Source organism: Prinia subflava, chromosome 2 (assembly GCF_021018805.1).
Source record: "Prinia subflava isolate CZ2003 ecotype Zambia chromosome 2, Cam_Psub_1.2, whole genome shotgun sequence".
NCBI lineage: Eukaryota > Metazoa > Chordata > Aves > Passeriformes > Cisticolidae > Prinia > Prinia subflava.
In genome coordinates this window covers 91900428-91921893 of record NC_086248.1, presented here as the reverse complement: position 1 = coordinate 91921893, position 21466 = coordinate 91900428, and the positions used below count along the sequence as shown (strand labels likewise).

The 21466-nt window shown below is 38.6% G+C and overlaps 1 protein-coding gene across 2 annotated transcripts in view; it reads left to right on the top strand.

Moving 5' to 3' along the window:
- Window positions 1-21466, top strand: part of HEATR5B (HEAT repeat containing 5B) — a 57905-nt gene that overhangs the window by 11510 nt on the left and 24929 nt on the right. For both annotated transcript variants that reach the window (XM_063391010.1, XM_063391009.1), the window contains exons 10-24: window positions 311-561; window positions 1015-1126; window positions 2319-2471; window positions 2762-2861; window positions 3238-3347; window positions 4236-4399; window positions 6471-6646; window positions 7910-8015; window positions 9385-9575; window positions 11127-11286; window positions 13976-14165; window positions 15473-15642; window positions 17942-18086; window positions 18914-19153; window positions 20961-21212. In XM_063391010.1, coding sequence (XP_063247080.1) covers window positions 311-561; window positions 1015-1126; window positions 2319-2471; window positions 2762-2861; window positions 3238-3347; window positions 4236-4399; window positions 6471-6646; window positions 7910-8015; window positions 9385-9575; window positions 11127-11286; window positions 13976-14165; window positions 15473-15642; window positions 17942-18086; window positions 18914-19153; window positions 20961-21212 — 2520 coding nt within the window. The remainder of the gene's footprint in view (window positions 1-310; window positions 562-1014; window positions 1127-2318; window positions 2472-2761; window positions 2862-3237; window positions 3348-4235; window positions 4400-6470; window positions 6647-7909; window positions 8016-9384; window positions 9576-11126; window positions 11287-13975; window positions 14166-15472; window positions 15643-17941; window positions 18087-18913; window positions 19154-20960; window positions 21213-21466) is intronic.

Genomic DNA, 21466 nt, shown 5'->3' with positions numbered 1-21466 from the left:
CATCCAGTGCCTGCTCTCACTGCTGCCTCTTTTCAGTGTTTAAGTAGTAGGAGTCAGTGCTGTGGCTCTGACAGCTGCACCTTTGCTGACAAAACCTGATGGGGAGCAGCATAATGCTTGTAACAACTACCATCTTTCCTGAGAAGGAAAAGGCAAAGCCAACAAATTCAAATACTTGAATTCTGACTTTCTTAACTTTCACATTGGCTGTCTAGTATTGATTCAGTTTGCTTAGCTATGTATATTAAAAAGCATATGTATATTAAAGAGTGCATCCTAAGGCAAGGACTGTGAACTCTCCTTTCTGCAGGTCTCTTGGAGACGGTAACTTCGGTTCTCCTTCATCCCAGCATGGCGGCTCGGCTGGCTGCGGCCTGGTGCCTGCGCTGTGTGGCCGTGGCGCTGCCCTTCCAGCTCACTCCCTTTTTAGACAGATGTGCAGAGAGGCTCAACAATCTGAAGACCTCCCCTGAAGCAGTTAGTGGCTACAGTTTTGCAATGGCTGCTTTGTTAGGTGGTGTGCATCAGTGTCCTCTGGGCATTCCTCATGCCAAAGGAAAGGTGAGCTAGTGAGTGTTTCATCTGTGAGTGTACTAAAAGATGCCTATTTATCTTCTGGTAACAGCGTTGCAAAATGGGTGGTATGCTAATGAGTTAAAGCATTATTGAAATTGAGCTTGTGTCTTAGGCTAGAGTAGTGGCCAGAGCACATGCTTTCAGAATCTCAGTTGCAATATTTAACAGCTCTTTTTCTCTCTTTCTCTTTCAAATTTGCTGAAGAGAAATTGAAATACTAAAAAATTGCTGAAATAATTGCTGAAGAGAATATTACTGGCCATGTTCTCATATGAAAAACACTAATCATCAGCATGAAGTGTAATGTGCATTGGTTCTTTGTGGAAGGTCAATTCAAATGATTTGAGAACATCTTTAGTGTGTAAGAGTGAACAAGTGGAGGTAGCTAGCAGTGGCTTCATTTCTGTTTTTAAGCCCTGTGTTTTGCCCTTGGTGCAGATGGTGGTCAGTATTGCCGAGGATCTGCTGCGCACTGCTGCGCAGAACAGCAGGCTCTCCTTGCAGAGGACTCAGGCTGGATGGCTTTTACTTGGAGCACTTATGACTTTAGGTTTGTAAAAATGGTTTGGTTTTTCTTTTTATTTTAAAGCTTGTCCAACTCTTCTGATCATCCACTCTGGCAAATGGGCTTTACACATAATAGGCTCATTATCCAGCACAAGACTATTTATACAAGGGAAGCAGAGTGCTAGTGCACTTCAGCAACTTGTGCTGGAGAGAAGTGAAATATTAGTGCTTATCTAAGCTGAAGTATGGTAGAAGGCATCATACCTGAAGAATAAAATTCTGTTCTGTTTTTAGAAAACCAGCCTTTAAGTCATTCTCTGAAGGGGCAAAAGTGCCCATACACTTCCTTCCTTAATACAGTGGTGCAGAAGAAACAGACAGTAAATGAAACCTAGTTAGCATTCCAACAAGTTGCATATGTGTCTCCAGATAAGCAACACCACTGAGTAGAATTGTCAGTTTAAAAGCCCTTCATTTTCTTTTAAAAAAGCCAGCGTCATGTTTGTATCTGCCATTACAGAAGTATAACAAGCTGCATTTTGAGAGGTTGTAAGTATACCCTTGAATTTTGCAGCAGTGGTGTTCTTCTCTGTTTCTTTTGTTCTTTTGAGTTTCTTTTATACTGGAATATATCATAAAATTTTGATGCATTTTGCAGTATTTTGATCTCTCATCAAATACCATTTGTGTTTCATCTCGTTTCTCTAAATTTTGTCTTTCATCAGTTTATTGTCATGTTTTTCTAACAGTGAATTCCTATTGTGGTTGTTTTTAATGTTCTTGCACTGGATCTTTTTCGGGAGTTTCAAAAAAACCTTGACTGTTAAACTAGTTTACATAATCAATAACTATCAATTATTTTTCTATTTATTTTATGAACAGGCTAGAGAAGGCTAAAGAACCTGCCTTCAAAATTAATATAAAAAGATTAGAAGTCCGAATAAAAAGATAGTAAAAAGACAGTTGACCATGGTTCTGTATGACATGACAGTAGGTGGGGTAGTCTGTTTCCTATTTTAGGACACATACCCACAAGCAAATGTGATGTATAGTAATTACATGCCACACTTTCAACCTAGGAATGAGAAAGAATTTAATTTGTTTTTCATTGTAGGGCAAAAGGGAAGAGAAGTGAAATAAGACAAAAATAGTTTGAAGAGCAAAAGCCTTCACAGCAGATTTTTCACACTTAAATACACATTTTTATTGTGCTGTCCCTTTATTTTTTTACGTAGGTCCTTCTGTTGTCCGATATCATCTGCCTAAGATGTTGCTGCTGTGGCGAAACGTGTTTCCACGTTCTCTGAAGGAACTGGAAGCTGAGAAGGCAAGAGGAGATTCTTTCACCTGGCAAGTAACACTGGAAGGCCGTGCTGGAGCTCTGTGTGGTAAGAAATCCAGACTTTGTGGTTATACCTGCACAGTAAACCAAAACGTGATTCCAAGTATTGTAGAGAGAACTCCTGTAACTTGCCCTCTTTCTCTGAAGATGAGTGAAATGTGTCAGATTTTCATCAGTATGTCCTGGTTTCGACATACCATTTTATAAGCAGTTCAAACAGTCTCTGAATAAACATTTTTAATTGTCGCTCGTTTGATATTCCCAGAATTTGTATCTTGTTATGTCTTGTATTTGTTTGTTTCAGTGAAAGTTTAATTCAAGCTGTTTTGTTATTAGCTATGAGAAGCTTTGTTGCTCACTGCCCTGAGCTCCTTACTGAGGATGTGATCAGGAAATTGATGACACCCATAGAATGTGCCATGACAATGATGTCGCAGTAAGTAGGCAGTTTCTGCTCTTTATTCACTTATTTTCTTTTCCTGGTCTTGAAATACTAGAACTAATTTGGAGCTGGGTTTTGTGGTTTGGTGTCTGCTCCTTTCCCCTGCCCCACCTGTAATTAAAATAGGACTTCTGAGGAGGTGCATGTCACTGATCTATGGCAGTGGGTTTGTTGGGTTTTTAATAAAAGTTTTCCCTGTACAATTGCTTCTGAAAATGTATTGTTAATTGAGTAATGTTGTTCAGAGTAGTTCTCTGAACTCTGTTTTCTTGCCTTGCCTAGAGTTGTATCCTGTGAAAAGAAATCTGAAAATACTCTTTTCTGTAACTGCAACATTTCTAGTTTCTCCTTTTCATTTTTAATTCTTTAGCATTCCATCAGTAATTAAAGCCCATGGAGCTCATCTCAAAGCCAGTGCAGCTATGGTTCGTTTAAGACTTTATGATATATTGGCTTTATTGCCTCCGAAGACATATGAAGGTACCTAAATTTTTAACAGTTTTTGGTAAAGTAAAAATTCTACTTAGTACTTGTGATGCTTATCTTTGAAGCAGCTGTAAGAGTCAAAATACAATTCTAGGAATCTCCAAGAATTTTGTACTGTATTCCTCATCTTCTGTATGTCATCTTGAGAGTATAATTACAGACTATGAATATGGCAAAGCATTCATAGAGTAACACTTGGAGTATGGCAGTTATGGTCCCCTTTATAGGATTGAGAGGTATGGAGATCATGGTCTGAGATCAAATAAAGGGGTTTTTTTAAAGTAATTTCTACTTGAAGGATAGACAGCTTTATTTCTTAGTGTACTGAAAAACAAATATGACAATGAAAGTTTCGTTTTGGTTACATTTGGGTTTTTTTGTTTGGTTGGTTTGGTTGTTTTCTTTTTTAAGCCTGATTTGATCTATTACACAGATCTGCTATTAGTAAATTGCCAAGCACTGTCCCATGGTCTGACAGATTAACTTTTTGAGTTTCTTTGGGTTTTTTTCTAAGTTATTATGTTTACATGATCATGCAGATGAGCAGGGTTTTTTCTACATCTGGATTGTCATCCTGCAAGGATGGCCCAGTCTGTTGTTTAGAACAGGACGCTATTCTGAGTGATGTGCTCTGGTGGACCCTGCTTGAGCAGAAGGTGGGACTAGATGACCTCCAGTGGTTTCCAACCTTACCCATGATTTGGGAATTGAGAGTCTTCAGTTCCATTTGAAGCCTTGCTCTCAACTCTAGTATTGTCAGATTTACTTCTCTGTTAGCTACCTCTAAAACAGAAGTAATGGTATATTTATAACTTGTGATCACTAGCTGAAATGTTTTGGCTAAGAAGCAGCAATGATTCTTTATAATGTCTGTCTTTTTAGGATCATTTAATGCGCTTCTTCGAGAGCTGGTAGCAGAATTTACTTTGACAGACAACTCTGCTAATACAACCACATCACTCCTAAGGTCTCTTTGTCATTACGATGATAGTGTTCTGCTTGGCTCTTGGCTGCAGGAAACAGATCATAAGTCAATTGAAGATCAGGTAACAGAAAAGCTAGAAGAATGAATTATCTGTCCTGTCTGTGTGCTGTGTGTGTGGGGAAGCCTTCTAAAACTGGAGCGTCATACCTTGTTTTTAGTCTTATTTCACTGTCTTATTTCATCTATTTGTTAGATGTAAGGGCTTCCATCTACAGGATACTGTTTTGATTAAAAAACACTTATATCTGAAATATAAATTGTATAATGCTGCTCATAGGGTTGTGCTTAGTGAACTAGCCTCATTTCTTTTTAAAAAAATCCTAACTCAATATCTCTTCCCATCCACCAGTCTTCCTAGCCTAGAAGTTCTCATACAGATTTTTTTGAACTAGGAGAAAAGTAGGTTCCACTTAACATGTTTTGTAATGAAACTGCTGTCAAAATATCAATATTGCAAATGCTGTTATAGCAGAACAAGATTTAACTGGTTTTATAGGTGTAGTAAGAAATCTTACATTTCATTTGAAAGTGTTGACACAATGCTGTTGGCTGAAAATGCCTCTTCTGCAACAGCCATCTAGTCATGGGAGAGTTTCTCAGAAGGTTTGATGGAGCAGATCCACAAGCCAAGACTGATACCAAGGGTGTGGGAAGCTGTTTCTGAGCCAAGATCAGCACGTCAAAGCAAAAAAGTTTTACAAACTTCCTTTGTTTGTTGTGGAGGACATAGTAGACTTCCAGTGCAGTCTTCACCCCACAAAGCTTTTTCTCTCCCTTCTGCCCCCTTTTTTTCCTCACGTTCTGCCTGTAAAACAGTGATGCTCTGGGTAAGTGGAGGTCTGTAGTCTGTCACAGGGCTCTGGCAGTGGGTGCTCACACCCCAGAAAGGCAATGGAATCCTGGGCTGCATCAATCAAAAGCTTTTGATAAAGGAGGTGGTTCTGCCCCTCTGCTCTTGGGCCCCCAACAGAAAGAAGGACGTGGAACTGTTGGGAGCAAGTCCAAACGAGGGCCACAAAGCTGACAAGAGGACTGCAGCACCTCCCCTGCGAAGATGGGCTGAGAGAGTTGGGGCTGTTCATCCTGGAGAAGAGAAGGTTGCACTGAGACCTCAAAGCCACCTTCCAGTGTCTGATGGGAGTCTACAGGATAGCTGGAGGGGGACTCTTCATCTGGAATTGTGGTGATAGGACAAGGAGTAACAGGCACAAATTGAAAAGGGGAATTTAGGTTAGATATCAGGAAGAAATTTTTCACTGTGAGAGTGGTGAGATACTGGAATGATTGCTGTGGGAGGTTTTGGATGCCCCAACCCTTTCAAGTGTTCAAAGCCAGGTTGGATGAAAACCTTTGTTTGAAAACCTGTTCTAGTGGAAAATGTCCCTGCCTGTGGCAGGGGAGCATTGGGACTAGATGATCTTTAGTATCCATTCCAACCCCTAACTTTCTATCATTCTGTGATTCTCTTGTGCTTAGTCATGTTGTATTTTTTAATGATATAGAGGTGTCAACAAACTTTGCTGTGTTTTCTGGCCTTCCAAGAAGAAAACAGACCTATTAGATTCCAATTTTGTTTCAGGATTAAATAATTGATAGGAGTATAGAATTTTCTTCAGCGAAAATAGGTGATTGTTTAATAGTGTTTCATGGAAGAATGATGGTTAGGAAGTACTTTCTTGATGATAGGAGAGTTAATAATTTTAGTACTGTTTATAATTCGTTCTGTGTAGGGCATTATTATAGCCCAAAGGGATAACTTAATGCTCTGTATTGTTACTCTACTCAGAGAGTGAATGAATAGCCTTCTTTCTGAAATGGCACTTCATAGTCAAGGATTCAGAAGCTACCATTAGTACCAGAATTAATCTGCTTTTCTCTTAATTTTCATCTCTTAATACCGGAAGTGTGAGTTTGTGTATTTATCTAGCTGTTAATGGTTTTGAATTCAGCTGCCCCTGTAAATACTAATGTGTATACGTGGGGATACTGCACTTGTATTTACTGCACTTGTATTCAGGTGTTTGTAAGCTATTCTGTTTTAACTAGTGACTATGTGTTTTGGTTGTCTCTAGTTCCAAATGTTCTGTGCAGAGGTATATTCAGAGGTGTTCATGTTGTGTGGCATTTTGCAGCTTCAGCCCAACAGTGCGTCTGGAAGCGGTGCTCTGGAACACGATCCCTCCTCTATTTATCTGCGCATCCCCGCTGGTGAAGCTGTGCCTGGGCCCCTGCCTTTAGGAGTGTCTGTCATTGATGCATCTGTGGCTCTCTTTGGTGTCGTTTTTCCTCATGTCTCTTACAAACATAGGTCAGTTTACATCAGTGGTCAACTTCAGAACCTAATGCCTTGTTTCTCTGGGTACTGTTATGTTGGGGGTTGTCTGGTTTGTTTGCTTGTTTGGTTGATTGTTTTCCTGAAATAAGAATTGACTAAGGTATCAACTGTCTCGAAATTCAGAGTTTAGTATTTGAGGTCTATTGTGTCTCAGGATTCCAGAATATGTGTAGTCACTTCAGAAAAAAAGTGATTTCCTCAGTTTTATCTCTTTTGGAGATTAGTCTTCAGAGATGGAGACTAGATTCTTCTCTTTTTCATACTGCATTTATCAGTAGTAATATCTCTGCAAGCAAAATTTCCTGCAAAAGTACCCATTGCGATTAGCTTTAAATCAGCCCTGAAAACAGCAGAGGCCTCCACTGAATTTCATTTGGCTTCCACAAGTAAGACCATTTGATTTATAGTCAGCAAGGAATTGTATGCTCAATGAAAAGGAGGAAATGGAATTCAACGTATTTTCCTTTGTCTTCCACATTACCTCTGCGGAGTTATGAGTTGTCAGGACTAATTTTGTCACTCAGTTTAGGCAATTTGTGCCTGAGCACAGAGCGAAAGCAGTTCTAAGAAACATTTCAAAGTAAAATCATCTTCCAGTGCAAATCTTAGGGGAGCAGTTTTTTTGTAGCAGTCAAGCTCATTTTGTAGTAAGTGCAGGATAGACTTGACCCCAGCTTGCAGTAATGCATCTTGGTCTATATCTGTTGTTAACTGTGAAAAGATGTAGCTTGGGAACTGCTGAGTAATTAAGAATGCAGATTATTCATTACACTCCTGTTTTTGGTATCTTCTAGAGAATGTTCCTCGTTCCAGTAATGTTTTCTGGGGAGGAGTAGGGGCAAGAATGGAGTTTATATGTGAAAAACAATAGAAACAGAAAAACAAATACAAAGGGTAACACTAGTTTAAAAGATGGTGGAAAGGGAGCATTTTTCCACTCTGGTCCCCATAGCTTTCTAGTTTCACAGCCAAATGCACCTGCAGATTCAATTCCTCTTGGTGGCGTTTTCTTCAAAGGAATAATAAATACATGTGGATGAACTAGAAGAACCAGCAAAGGAATGTTCAGAGTAACTCTGCTGTTATTACCTGTATTGAATACCTTCTGCAGCCCCTGAAGCATAAGTTCTGTTACTGAACTTAAAAGGCCCTTTTGTTGTGTGGTTTTTGCCAGCTGTGCTTTAGCTTGTATTTTGAAAGGTTATCACTTCAATTATGTTCTTTCCTTTGGTTTAGGTTACAGATGTTGGATCACTTTGCTGAATGTGTCAAGCAGGCTAAAGGTGTTCGCCAGCAAGCTGTGCAGCTTAATATCTTTACTGCTGTTCTTAGTGCCTTGAAGGTAGGACTTGTAAACGTGTAATGAAAGCTCAGGTTCATCAGTTTGGTTCAGTACAAAGTACAGTTAAAAGAATGTTACTAAAGTTACTCAAGAATTAAAAAGTTGAAGATTCCAGAATTGAATTTTTTCTGGATACTAGCTTGAGCTTTTGTCTTTGTGTGTCAATACAGAGAACAGAGGACGCTCATGTAGTCAGCATTCTGCAGTTGTCAGTCTTCTGTAGCATTCAAAATACAGACTGTCTTTTCATCTTCAGTCCTGTGGTTTTATTTGCAGTGGACTCATGGATTTAAGTACTTTGTCATTTATACTCAGCACACCCCTCAAGTCACAGAGTGTTGCACAGATGTGGCTTGTGCAATTGAATACACAGATAACTTTGGGTTTACATTTTGGTTGCCTTATTGCACAGAATTCTAGGTGCTTATGCCCAGTCCTGCTGACTGCAGCTACTGCTGTGTGCTCTCTGTCTAGACTTGGAAATGCAACCTGATGCTATCAAGTCAGAAAGTCAGACAGCAAGTCTCAAATAATGGTGGCCCAGTTTAAGCTTTTACTGGAGCTCCCTGTCTTTGGTTAATTGGCAAAATAGCACCTCAGTTCTTTGCATTGTTCTTAAAAATGTGATCTACATTGCTACAAGTTGAAATGTAGATTATGAGGCAGATTTCTGGAAGCTCCTATCCATGCCAAATCAAAAAATTGTCAAAATTGAGCTGAAATGAGGACTTCAGAAAATTACAAACTAATGTAGAGCCTTTGACTTCTTGCTCTGTAGTACATGCAGTGTTTTTACTTTACATGTGTTTAATTATTTCTCCCAGAATAAAAGAAACTGCAGAAGCACTGTTTAGTGTTAGTGTTTTGTAGAGTGTTCACAGAAAAGGCTCTATAAATGTTTGGAAGGATGTAATTATAAGGAAAAAAATACTTTCACGTATCTATAATGTCTTCAATTTAAGGGATTTTTGTAGAAACGTAAGTGGTCTATGGTTTTCCTGTTAGAAATTTGCCGTTAGATTTTTAAACTTATTTTATTTTTTTTCTGAGGTGTCCTGTGTAAAGCTAGATCACATTTAGTAGGACTAGGATGCATGTAGGTAGTGCATTTGATAAAAAAGACTGGTGCAACAGATCTTTCTGTGTGTGAAATAGGTAGAGTACTGGCCAACATCATGAGACCCGGGATGTTGATTTTGAGTTTTAAATGTTTTCAACCCATGTGTTTTAGGTTAAACTACCACAAATTTAAACAAAAACAAAAGAGCATTGTTTTCACAGGATGGTCTCAAATATATTTCCTTTTTCTCCCCTACATTGGGATGTTGGGATTGTTCTTATTTTTTTTTTTTTAATTTATTTTCTGTAGGGTTTAGCTGAGAATAAAAGCACATTAGGACCAGAAGAAGTCCGCAAATCTGCTTTGACGCTTGTAATGGGTGCCCTTGATAATCCTAACCCTATTTTGAGATGTGCTGCAGGTGAAGCTCTTGGCAGAATGGCTCAAGTGGTTGGAGAAGCCTCTTTCATTGCTAGAATGGCTCAGTACAGTTTTGATAAGTAAGTTGATTTTATTCAGAAAATGAAATAAAATTACAATTTAATGTAGTTTGTAATTTAATGTAGTTTGGAAGACTCCTCTTTTAAATACCATATTTGTTATCCTTTCATGCTTGATCCCTATGGTTATACAGATCTAACAAACCTTCAAACAGATTCTTCTCTTTTGGATTCTTTTCATGTGAGGAATAAAAGCTGAGTTGTAAAACACTCGGGATGTGAAATGATACTGGTGAACAGCTTTTGATGAGTTACCTGAAGGTGACTAAACTGTTTCAGATAGATAAGCGCAGCATACATTAAGTATGTGTGTAATATGAATTATGTAATAGGTTCTGTTTCACTAAAACATCTTCTTTACACATTGATTTAACTGATTTATTGGCCTGTGTTTTTTTTCATATTCTGCTGTTTATCTTGGGTCTTTAGAAAGATGTCTGGTAGAAGCAAAAAGACAGTATGCTTCCCGATTTCTTGCTTAAATTTAAGGCATCAGCATATTTGTGAATCAGAGTGCAACTGCCTCAGGGCTGCAGCCCACGTTTTTGGCTGGGCCAGGTGCATGCACATAGCCTCAGTCCAGCTCTCTTACCTCTGAGGAATTAAATTTGTCACCCTTTCATCTTGTAATAAAGTGCATCACCCTTGCTATCTTTCCTTAAATTTCTACTACTGGGACTTTCCTTAGTTTCTTATCTAGATAAACTTCTAAGTTGTTAATGGTTGTCATTCTGTTGAGAGTCAAGTAATTTTTTTATATTTGAAAGTGCATTTACTTTGTTGTTCACTGATGGCCAAGAGCATGCATGTCTCTGGTATAGTCAACTAGAGAAAAAAAATCTTTCTTTGTTCTTATTAGGAAATCCCTTTTATCTCTCTTCCTCACCCATCAAAAAGGCTTCTAATTGCCAAGTGATGTATGTGACATGCATTCAGAGGCAGTATTGTGGAAAATACTCAATAAGTCAATGCATGCAACTTTATACAACTAGATCATATCAAATGGTACTCATTCTGTTTTAGTTTCATTATAAAAGGCTTTCTATTTAAAAAACAAAAAGGCTCTATTGGAAAAGTCATAAAAAGCAGCTGTGGAAGAAAACACCTGTATGAAAAACTGAATTTGCAGTGCAAGGTGTAGCTGTGGATTTCTTTGTCGTGTCTCAGTGTGTGGTGTCATTTCTTTATTCTTGATTCCTTTTAACTGCAGTGGTTTTGGAATGATTATTAAGTTAGCCTGCTGTGAAACACTTGTAAAATTTAGATTCTTTTTCTATGTCCCTCTGAATTCTTCTTCATCTAAAGAAGAAGTTCTGGTCAGAAAAAGAAGAAGATAATTATTAAATACCTTTTTTTTCCTCTTGTCTTATATGTAACCTGGATTGATAGCAATATAGAGTAATACATTTTTTACTGTTGTTTAGGCTTCTCAAGATTGTGTAAAGTGGCCAGCTAATTTTTATTAGTCTTTTGCACTGTTAGGGTACTTTAGAGATTCTGTGTAACAAACTTCCTGAATGACATGATTTCTTTACATTTAAACATTGCTAGGTTAAAATCTGCTCGAGATGTTGTATCAAGAACAGGCCACTCCTTGGCTCTGGGCTGTCTCCATCGGTATGTTGGTGGAATAGGTTCTGGACAGCATTTGAAAACTAGTGTCAGTATTCTCTTGGCTTTGGCACAGGATGGAACCTCTCCTGAAGTCCAGGTAAAAAAAAAGCAATCACTACAAATTACTTAAAATGTCCAAGATGAAGATTAAAAATTCAACTGCCTGTTCAGATATTCTTTAGTAAACATTGTCACATGTAACACCTGTAGCATGTGCCAGGGAGCATGAAGAAAGTGAATCTTTTCTTATAAACTCCCAGAGCACAGAATCCCAAAGGTGTAGTGTAATTAAAATGTAACTTCATAGCTGTTTAGAGAGGCAGCTGGAAGTGGTCAGGTTAATTCAGAAGGACATGTGTCTGCTTTTCAGTTGTGCCAGTGATGCACTGTAGGCATATTCCAAACTGCCTTTAAAGCAAGTTATGTTAGCATTGCCTTAGCTGCCTAAAAGGAAGCTTTTAATGGCTAGCTGATGACTGACATGGAATCACTTATTGGAGTCTGAGGTGATAAGCAGTAGTTTCTTTTGCCAAGTAATTCCTGTGTGTATGATACACGTACAGGACATCATCTTTGCAGGGTTTTGTAATGAACACAGAAATCTGTTGCAAGCTGAATTGCAGTTAGGGGACAGAAGGGGAATCAGGAGGAGCCAAGTCTAAGACAGGGAGGGGTTTCTATCTACTGTGAACTAAAAATATGTGAAGTCACACGAGAGGACAACTTGACTGCCAAAATTTGCTGGTATAGTAGAAAGGGAATTAAACATGCTGTTAAAAGAGTGGTGCTTTTGGAGATGCTGAACGGGGATAGACACTGTGCAGTTCAGAATGCTTCTTAAATTGAAAATACTGGAAAATTGGAAGAAAATGTCTTTACTCTCTCAAGTGCCATATGAGGCATCAGTGTCCTGGTCTGTCTTTACTTTCCTTTACACCTCTGTTTGTGGCTGTTGTAAAATGAAGAGAGGGCTGGATGGGCCAGTACATGTGTCTTTACAGTAAGAAGTTGAATGTTAGAGGAAAAAGTCCTGATTTTTTTTCCTTAAGCAATGAAATGTATCAAAGCACCAAAATAATTGCTTGAGAAGGAAAAGAAAACCAACTTATTTTGAGTAAAAGCGAGTATCCTGTCTATAACTATTGTTCTTCAAAGATTGTGCTGTAATTGCATAATATAATAGATAACTTCTTGTCATGCTTTTCATAAATTACTGAAAGGAAATGAGTGTCTGGAATGGTGACTATTGTGCTTCAGCAGCAGGAAATTGTGTGCCACCCGTGAGTAGGGGCACTTGATAGCTACAGCCTGAGAAGCTGAAACCCCCAGTAGCTATAAAGAATCATACTCACACCTTGATTTACTGTAAACTTGATAGAAATGTACTTGAGTACCTTCTTATTTCTTTTCCTCAGAGCAATAAAAGTAGATCAAAGTAACAAGGCTTATCACTTGGGAAAACAACCCTAGATGTTTTTTTGAGATAATGTTAAAAAAATCTATAAATACAATTTTAAGTCTCTTTTTAATTTTCTTAGTTTATTTAAGGAAAGACAAAGTGCAATTTGCATGTGTAACCAACTTCAAGTATGAGTGGGTAACTTGAGGTATATAATTGTGCACCTGGAAAGGTTAATGTTTTGTGAAAAAAAAGAAGTATAAAGGGGAAGTCCAGGCGGAACCTGCATATCTACGTTACTTTTCTTTGAGAATACAGCACCCAGCCACTGTGAGAAGCTAAGCTTTTAAACCTCATCCCTCACTGGATCAGTGTGGTTAGAGAGAAATTGTATGGAAGTATGAATAAAGGAGGTTTACAGGAATGAAAGAATAAGCCATAATGTGCTACCACAGGATTAGGACTGTAGAGGTGGTTAGGTGATTGCTAGTGCTAATGGGTTTTGGGTTGCATCAGAGAGGATTAAAAAATAGCAGTTTTAAAGGCAGGTTTTCCAGCTTATTCTTATGAGTCTAGCTTTGTAATAGTAAAACTCTTTTATCTTAGTCATGTATTTAATGTGAGAAAATTCTGAAATAAGATCATTTAGTAGGATGTTATGGAGAGATAGCTAATGCTCTCAGGTCTGTCAGTAGAATTTGTTTCCAATGAGACGTCGGTATCCAAAAGGACCATCCTCTTGCCTGCTTCTTGCTTTGAAAATTACAATAAATGACTTTGCCCTTTTTGTTGTTTACTCACATCAACTGAAATAGGTCCATCTTTCTCCATTTTTTCCTCTCATGGAGCACAGTCAGTTCAGCCAGTACACTGACTGAACAACACATCTTTGTTTCTCTGGTACCCGCAAATAAGAAAAATGCATGTGAGCCTTTCAGCTTGTCACAAAAATCAGTTCCTACTGGAATAAAAAAGACCATCTCTGCTAAGGGCTTTGTAAGCTGCCCATTTCAGACTCTGCCTCCAGTTTTAGAGTGGAATGATTCTCTCTTTCTCCTGTCTTGAGTCAGTTTTGTTTTGTCCTTTTTGTTTTAAGTAGATGTGTTGTTTGTGCTTTTATTTTCTTCTTTGAAGTGCTTAAGTGTATTTTTTTGCAAATTCTTTGTCACCTTATTTCCATTATCCCCCAAATTGCTGATAACCAAAGGATATGTTAGATACATTTAAACTCTCAGATGATGGCTTGAGGTCCTGAAACACTTCTGGAGTCAGAGTAGTGACTTAGACGTGCTTAAGAATGGAAATACAGAGCTAGGCTCCAACTGCATAAAACCCAGCTTAATTTCCTAAATGCATAATGAAAAGCATTCCTTTGTGTTTTTGGCAGACCTGGTCTCTCCATTCTCTTGCCTTGATCGTGGATTCCAGCGGGCCGATGTACCGCGGGTACGTGGAGCCAACGCTCTCTCTCGTCCTCACCCTGCTCCTGACAGTGCCACCGTCACACACAGAGGTGCACCAGTGCTTGGGCAGGTGCCTGGGAGCTATAATAACCACTGTGGGGCCTGAGCTGCAAGGTTAGTGAAACTTGAAGAGAGAAAAAAAACCCTCTACCTTGGATAAGGATGATATTGTAACCTTAAATGGAAGAATATTAGTTTTTGCTAGTTGCAGGTGGGGCAGGTGGTGTTGACTGTTTGGGTTACAGTCCTGCAAACAACCTCACTTTGATCCTCCTTGTGACTGCTTGGGGCTTTTTTGACTGCAGTTTGATATCTGTGTAAAGAAGATGCAGTGATGTATGGTGCTTGGCTAATGGTAAAGTTGCATGGTAGTAAGCCATGAAACCCTTACTGCATATTTTGCTGTGTATATTTTTGTGGGGCACGAGACAAAGTTTTTCCTCCATTTTTTAACATGTGTTTATTTTATTTAAAGTGATGGTGAGAGCTCAAGTTTGACACAGTTGATGGTACTGTGAACTATAACTCATTTCCATTCATTCTTGATATCATTAGATCTCTGTACCGTATTGTAGAAACTTAAATTTTGTTATGCCAAATACTGTGTCTGAAATTCCGTGCCTCAGGTGTTAAAACTATGGATTTGTAACTTTGTCTAACTGAGACTTTTAGGAGTATTTATAGGATGGTCTTTGGTGCAGTGCCAGAGCACAACTAGTGGAATTTTAGCTCTAAATAGCTAGACTTAAGGTTTTAATTATGAAATAGTTCTAAATGGTTTAATTGAACTTCTGTATTGTGTGTTAACCTTTTGACCTGAAATATGATTAACTTTTAAAATAACAAGTAAGCTGTCTTCTGCAGGTTATGTTTCTGTAATTCAAAGTATTTTTATAAACCTGATGTATGTTAATTCTTGAAATACAGAATGGGATTGTTCTTCAAATTAACTGCTGTTCTTTTAAAATGCTTGTTCAAGTAGAGCAGTGTGACTCATCTATTGGAGCTAACTAAAATTGCCAGCATGCATAGATACGAGCTTAAGAGTTACCTTTATTTTAGGAAATGGCTCAATGTGAAATGGTGCTATACGTATATAGAATGAAAGAGACTTTTAAAATCTAACTTCAGATAATAACTGGTTTCATGACCTGGGAAGATAGTGTCACAATATTTCTGACTGGAGATCATCAATCCAGAATTTCATTTGGACAGCACGTTGTTTTACTGAGTAAAAAAGAGATACTGAAACACTCTGTAGTGTTTCTAATTTGCATGGCAAATCAGAAAAGTTTCATGTTACTCTGAGAACATTTTTTGTGATATCGAAGCTTTAATAATTCTTGCTTCTCGAAGGTTTAAAGTCTGCAGCTGTGACAGAGAAGTTTTGCTGTGTTAAGGATATCCTCTTACATCATTAGGTAACGGAGCTACGATTTCAACAATCCGTTCTTCCTGTCTGGTGGGATGTGCAATCACACAAGACCATTCAGACTCGCTTGTTCAGGCTGCTGCCATATCCTGCCTTCAGCAGCTTCATATGTTTGCACCACGGCACGTCAACCTGTCCAGTCTGGTTCCCAGTCTTTGTGTGAGTATCAAATGCTGCATCCCTTTTGATCCTCAAAGCTTTATACATGTGCTTAGCAGAGGACAGGAAATATTTAGCAAGATGTCAAGGATAGCCATATTTAATAAGCAAGTTGTATTTGCAAAAGCACTGGAGTCCCCAAGCCATTTTACATATTTTCGGAATGCTGTCCAAACTGAAGTCATAGGGGCTGATTCTCTTTTACCCTTGACAGTGTAAGATAGCAAGTATTTATGAATAATAAGAGTGAGTAAAAAAGATGCTGAAATGCTCTGTTTGCTCCAACTAATTGCATGCAAAGAGGGAAGTGAGGAAGTTGGAGAACAGTAGCAGATTTTGAATTTATGTTACCACTATCAGCATATTAGGGGCTGACATACAAATTCTTGTGCTGCTGCTGCCTTCTTCTTTCATTGGTGTTCTGTCAGCAAGTCCTGGCTTCAGCCTGGAAGGCAAAAGCTTGAACCCAAAACATACCAAGTATGAGTATTAGAGGAAAGGTGGTGTGGGTGTAGTTTTGGTGTAGGTTGGTGGGATTTTTTTAAATAATTACTATTGTAAAAGTTATTTTTAGAGGGTTCAGTAGTCCAATACTGAGAAATTTGAAAAGCTTCTCTCTAATGTCTGTTAGATGTTTTGCAGAATTGTATATGCCATTCTTTGTGGCACTGATGAGTCAATGTTACCTGAAGGAATGCAATCCTACTTAGGTAAACATTGGACCCTTTTCTGAGTCTGCCATCCAGATTTTCCCTAGGGCATCCTCTCATGATTAGGTGGGTCTCCTCAGCCAAGTGCACATCCAAGCCCCACCCTGCCCCAAGCACTCCTGGGAGTGCAGTGTGTTTACACAATCTTGTCACTTGTCCCTTCACAAAATTTTGCATGAAAGGGGTGCAACACACCCAGAAGTAGGTAAGCTCTTTAGTATGAATACCATGTACAACGTGGCAGAAAATCCCTACAGCCATTTACTCTGTAAATACCTGTGGGTGATGTTACAGAAATGAAGTTCATGCATGAATAACTAGTTGTGTTTTTAAACCTTTTGCCATGGTTTTCTACTGTTTTTCTCCTGTTAGTTTATGGTCTTCTGCTAAATGAAAGCTATTCTTGGTTTTCCTTTCTCATATTCCTTACTTCTGAGTTACACTAAGTTTGTTAGGATTTCTGCTGAGTTGTCTTGGGCATTTCTTCATACTGCAAATGCATAGGCAGTATGTAGGCAAGGTCTGCACCATTAGCCAACTCTTCAAAATGGAATTAATGCCAGGTATCAAAATTAAATCATGCAGTTTCACACTCTCATTTTTATTTCATCTTCCTGCATTGGCTTCATAACTTGTAGTTATTTGTTTTGTAACTTGAAACAGGGAATACCCTTTACATTAATAAACCTCCCAAATGTTGTATGTTTTAGTTCATGAAAACAACCTCAGTGCGATATTTAAAAGTTCTTTCAAGACTGCCTGTTTTTTTAGGACTAAATTCTTGTATATTCATATGTGGAATAAAGATGTACTGTTAAAATGCTTTATAAACTGTAGAACCCTTTCATTTAGGGAAGCATTTTCCATCCCCATAATAACCTAATACCAAGAAAGCAAATGGATATTTAGTTTATTAAAACCAAATTACCCTGCAGTAAATAAAGAATTAAGAGTTTCTTCAGGGGAACTCTTCACCTCTTCCACTGTGGAAAAACATGCACTTTTCTTTCCAGCTACTTCCTCTCAGAAAAATAGAGACCATACACAATTCTTCTGTAAGGAAAATATTTGCTTGTGCTTGAGGTGATTCAAAGGAATTAGAGGCCAGTGTTGGTTAGCAAAGAAATCTGATGCTATCTTACCGAGAGGCACTTTTAAGAATTTAATGCTGTGGATTCTGTTACTAATGTGAAATGCAAGTTTTATGATAGCTGTCATGTGCGGTGCACCTGATAATGGCTTTTTGTTTAAAAGGATGTGATTTACAGCTATAGAGAATATGAGGCAGGGTAGTACTGGAGTGTAACAAATTGGAAACTGTAATTAATTTAAATCACACTGGCACAGTAGTTCCAATATTTAAGCTTTTATCTATTTAACCAGGTGACAGCTGTCAGCTCTGTGTATGTCAGGTTTGTTTTCATATTTGTATTTTATGAAAAGTGCTTCTGAACTTTCAGAACTTGATTCCCAGCAGTTCACACGTGGGCTTACAACTGAAAAATAGAATGCTTTTAGTCCTTAGCAGCACTGATTTATTGATGCTGGGGTGCAGCAGTTCACTCATCTGTAATGGTTTTGTCTCCCAGGTTCATTTGTGCAGCTCTCACCTGCTGCTGCGCCGGGCTGCGGTTGCGTGTTTGCGCCAGCTCGCTCAGAGGGAGGCATCAGAAGTGTGTGAATATGCCATGAGCCTAGCAAAAAACGCTGGAGACAAGGAGAGCAGTGGCATCAGTACGTGTTTCTTTCATGTGGCCTTTTTGTAGCAGTTGAATGCACACGTGTGCATGCGTGTGCTTTGCCTTCAGAAAGAGGGGAAAAACCCCTTGTACCCTGTGTGATAAAAACCCTTAACTGTCTCTTAACTTCTGGCCACACACCTGCTTACCTCTGGAATTTTGTTTATAATTTAGCTATTTGTGAAATTCAGACTTAAACCTCTCTCTCTCTCATTAATGCTGTCAGTCAAGTAAGGAACACAGTATATAAACAGTGGAAGCATTTTACAGTTTTTGTGGTATTATAGCTCTTCTTATTTTGAAAATTGACTTAATGGTGTGCTGTTTGATCGAGATGTCTGGTTGTGTGATATTCTGTTCGCATCACATCTGCAAGGTGGACTTTGCTGGCTGGTCTAATTCGTACATATATCATTTTATTTTGAAAATAGGAGGCTCAACAGTGTTGATCAGCACAGTCTTCACACAAATGTAGAATTGTGAGCTTACTCAAATGATGCCAGTTAAGTCTGTCTCTGGGAAGACTCTTGAGAGTCCAATTACTATTAAGTTTGTTACAAATTCATGGGCTATGTGCCTTGAAGAGAGGTTTTTTTTTACTTTTCTAACTAGTATTTGGAGGTGTTATTTGCCTTGCAGATGAAATTAATTGCTGTATTAGAATCTTTCTGGCATTGAAGCAGAAAATGATCAGTAATATCTTGGTGATCTTTGATTGAACTGTACACACACAGGAACGCAGTGTCCAATTCAAGTCTGTTGTTCTGAATTTTAAAACCGAGTTCCTGATTGTGGAAAAGCTTTCTCCTTCTCACTTTGCAGATGTGAATCCTTTTGCCCCAGGAGCTGGCTCTCGGCGAGACGCTCATTGCCGGCACCAGGGAGTCAATATAACAGAGACAGGCCTGGAGGGCGTCCTGTTTGGAATGCTGGATCGGGAGACTGATCGGAAATTGTGCTCAGATATCCACGATACTCTGGGACACATGCTTTCATCTCTGGCAGTGGAAAACCTTTCTCACTGGCTCATGCTTTGTAAGGATGTCCTTGCAGCTTCCAGTGGTAAGTGTTGTGTCGTGTTCACAGAATGACAATGTGTCCTTAGCCTTAGCATCTTCTGGCAATGTTGGTTTGGAGCTTGTCTTTTATCCTAGTTAAGATGGAGGTTATATTGTGTGCAGAGCTTCCTTATAGTGCAATGAAACTGCCATAGAAAGAAGGAATTATCAATGTTAAGTTTTAGAATATTGCTTGTAAAGGTAAAAAGTTAGCTGCTTGAAGTAGGATTTCCAATGGAGAAGAATTTTAGCCCATATACATCAGGATTGTACAGAGAGAAATCTCCTGTACACACTCTGAGCTTTATTTTATGAGGTTCTGTGAATTACTGATGTGATGATGGGTTACCATGGTGATGATTTTTTTTGTTTGTTGTTCAGCTTTGCAGATTTGCTTGCACAGATTTTGTCCTCTGAGACCTTACTCCTGTTTTTCAGCTTGTAGGATGGTTATGACGCAGAATATACTCATTTCCCCTGCATTTATACTTGTTTATTGGCAGGTGTGAGTTCATACTGAAGCTGTTTCTAGATGCTGCCAGCTTTACATTTACTAACGAGTAATGCTACCAATAATTTCTTTATGCAATGTAGTTAGCACAGATCTGCCCAGTGAGAAAGACCTCATTTCCTGAGTTTTAAATTGGCATGCCCTTTTGTTATTTCATGTGGGATGGGTCCTAAAGTTTTTAACATGGTTGTCCAATTCCTTATTTATTTATTAGTAGGTGACATGTCCTGGAGAAAACTGTATTGGAATAAATTTCTCTCAGGTGTACTGTAAGCCAGCAACTTCACTTTGAGTTCCTTTGATCCAACTAACTGGCATATGACCAAAATGTGGTTTGCTTTTAAGCAGAGATTTACAAATCAGCCCCGTGAGCTCCTGGATGCCTTCTCAAAACGCTGTTGTTATGAATTGGCATCATCCGTGTTTGATTTGCCATGGCCTTTTTCTTTATTGAATGTCTTGGCTCTTCAGTTGCTTAAATTTAGACTAAGAAGCATGCCTTAGTTTCTAATAAGCATGCATTGCAATAGTTTCCTTCAATTCTCCTCTGATTATTGCTGGAGTAGCTTTTGTCAGTATTTTGGCATTTTGCTAATTTAGACCTTGTCACTGAGGATTTATGTTTTCATTTCTGAATAGCAACAGGGAATATGCATGTTTGGTGAGGGATTTTTTGGTCCGTGCTCGGCTTTTGGTTTTTTATGTGATCCCTGAAATAATTTTTATTTTCTGAAATGAAGTCTCAAACCTACACCTAGAGAAAGGAATTTTTGAATGTTAATCACATTTGTGGGTGCTGTCAGTGGCCTGCTTGGCTGCATGAGGGTCCCGTGGCATGGAGCTTTGGAATTTTGTTTCAGTTTAACTTGCTTTTTATCTTCCACTTGAAATGGGACCTGAATAGTTCACAGCTAAGCTGGTTCTTTTATTCTGAACTTGATAATTCTTTTAATTCTGAGCCTTACCCTGTTTATTGGCAATTTAATGGGATATTTTACAAAGCTGGGAAATTTAGATACAGGATTCAGCTGTAGTTGGTAACTGTGGAGAAGCAACGTGATAGGAATTTATCTGATATCACGTAAGACAAATAAAGTGTAATCTAACCAAGAATAGAGGTGAAAACCATTTATTTTAGTGATATGCTCTTGCTTTTGGATGTTTGTCAAATGTTTCTACAGAAGAACTAGTCTGATCTGAGTCTTAGTATAAGGAAAGACTTGAACTCATGCCCTTAACTGCCCTCTGTGGATTTTAACAGTGGCATGTTTTTCTTCCTTTTCATTGTTCCATGTCATAGACATGAGCACTGCTGCTCCCTTGGGAGGAGGGAAGGATGAGGAGCTGGAGAAGAAGGATGAGATGGATGATGACACAATGTTTACCACCTTGGGTGAAGAGGACAAGTCCAAGCCTTCTGTAGCCCCTCGCTGGGCCACTCGAGTGTTCGCGGCCGACTGTCTGTGCCGAGTTATCATGCTGTGTGAGAATGCCAACAAGGCACACTTCGACCTGGCACTGGCTCGTTCTGCCAGACTTAAGAACCCAAAAAGTAATTGCATGCTTTGGTTTTGTTCTTAATTTTTTATTTTAATGTTGACACCTCTTTACAGCTGAAGATTACACAACCAAGCAAAAAAAGCACTTATTCTTTCATTCAAATGTTTAAAACCAAAGGAAATGCCCAGCACAAGTCAATAAAATTGTGTCTTTATAACCACAGTAGTTACAGTACCATGATCACAAAGAATGAGGTTTTCTGGAACATATCAGTTCTGAAAGACTGATCTGCTTAGGGGAAAAAAA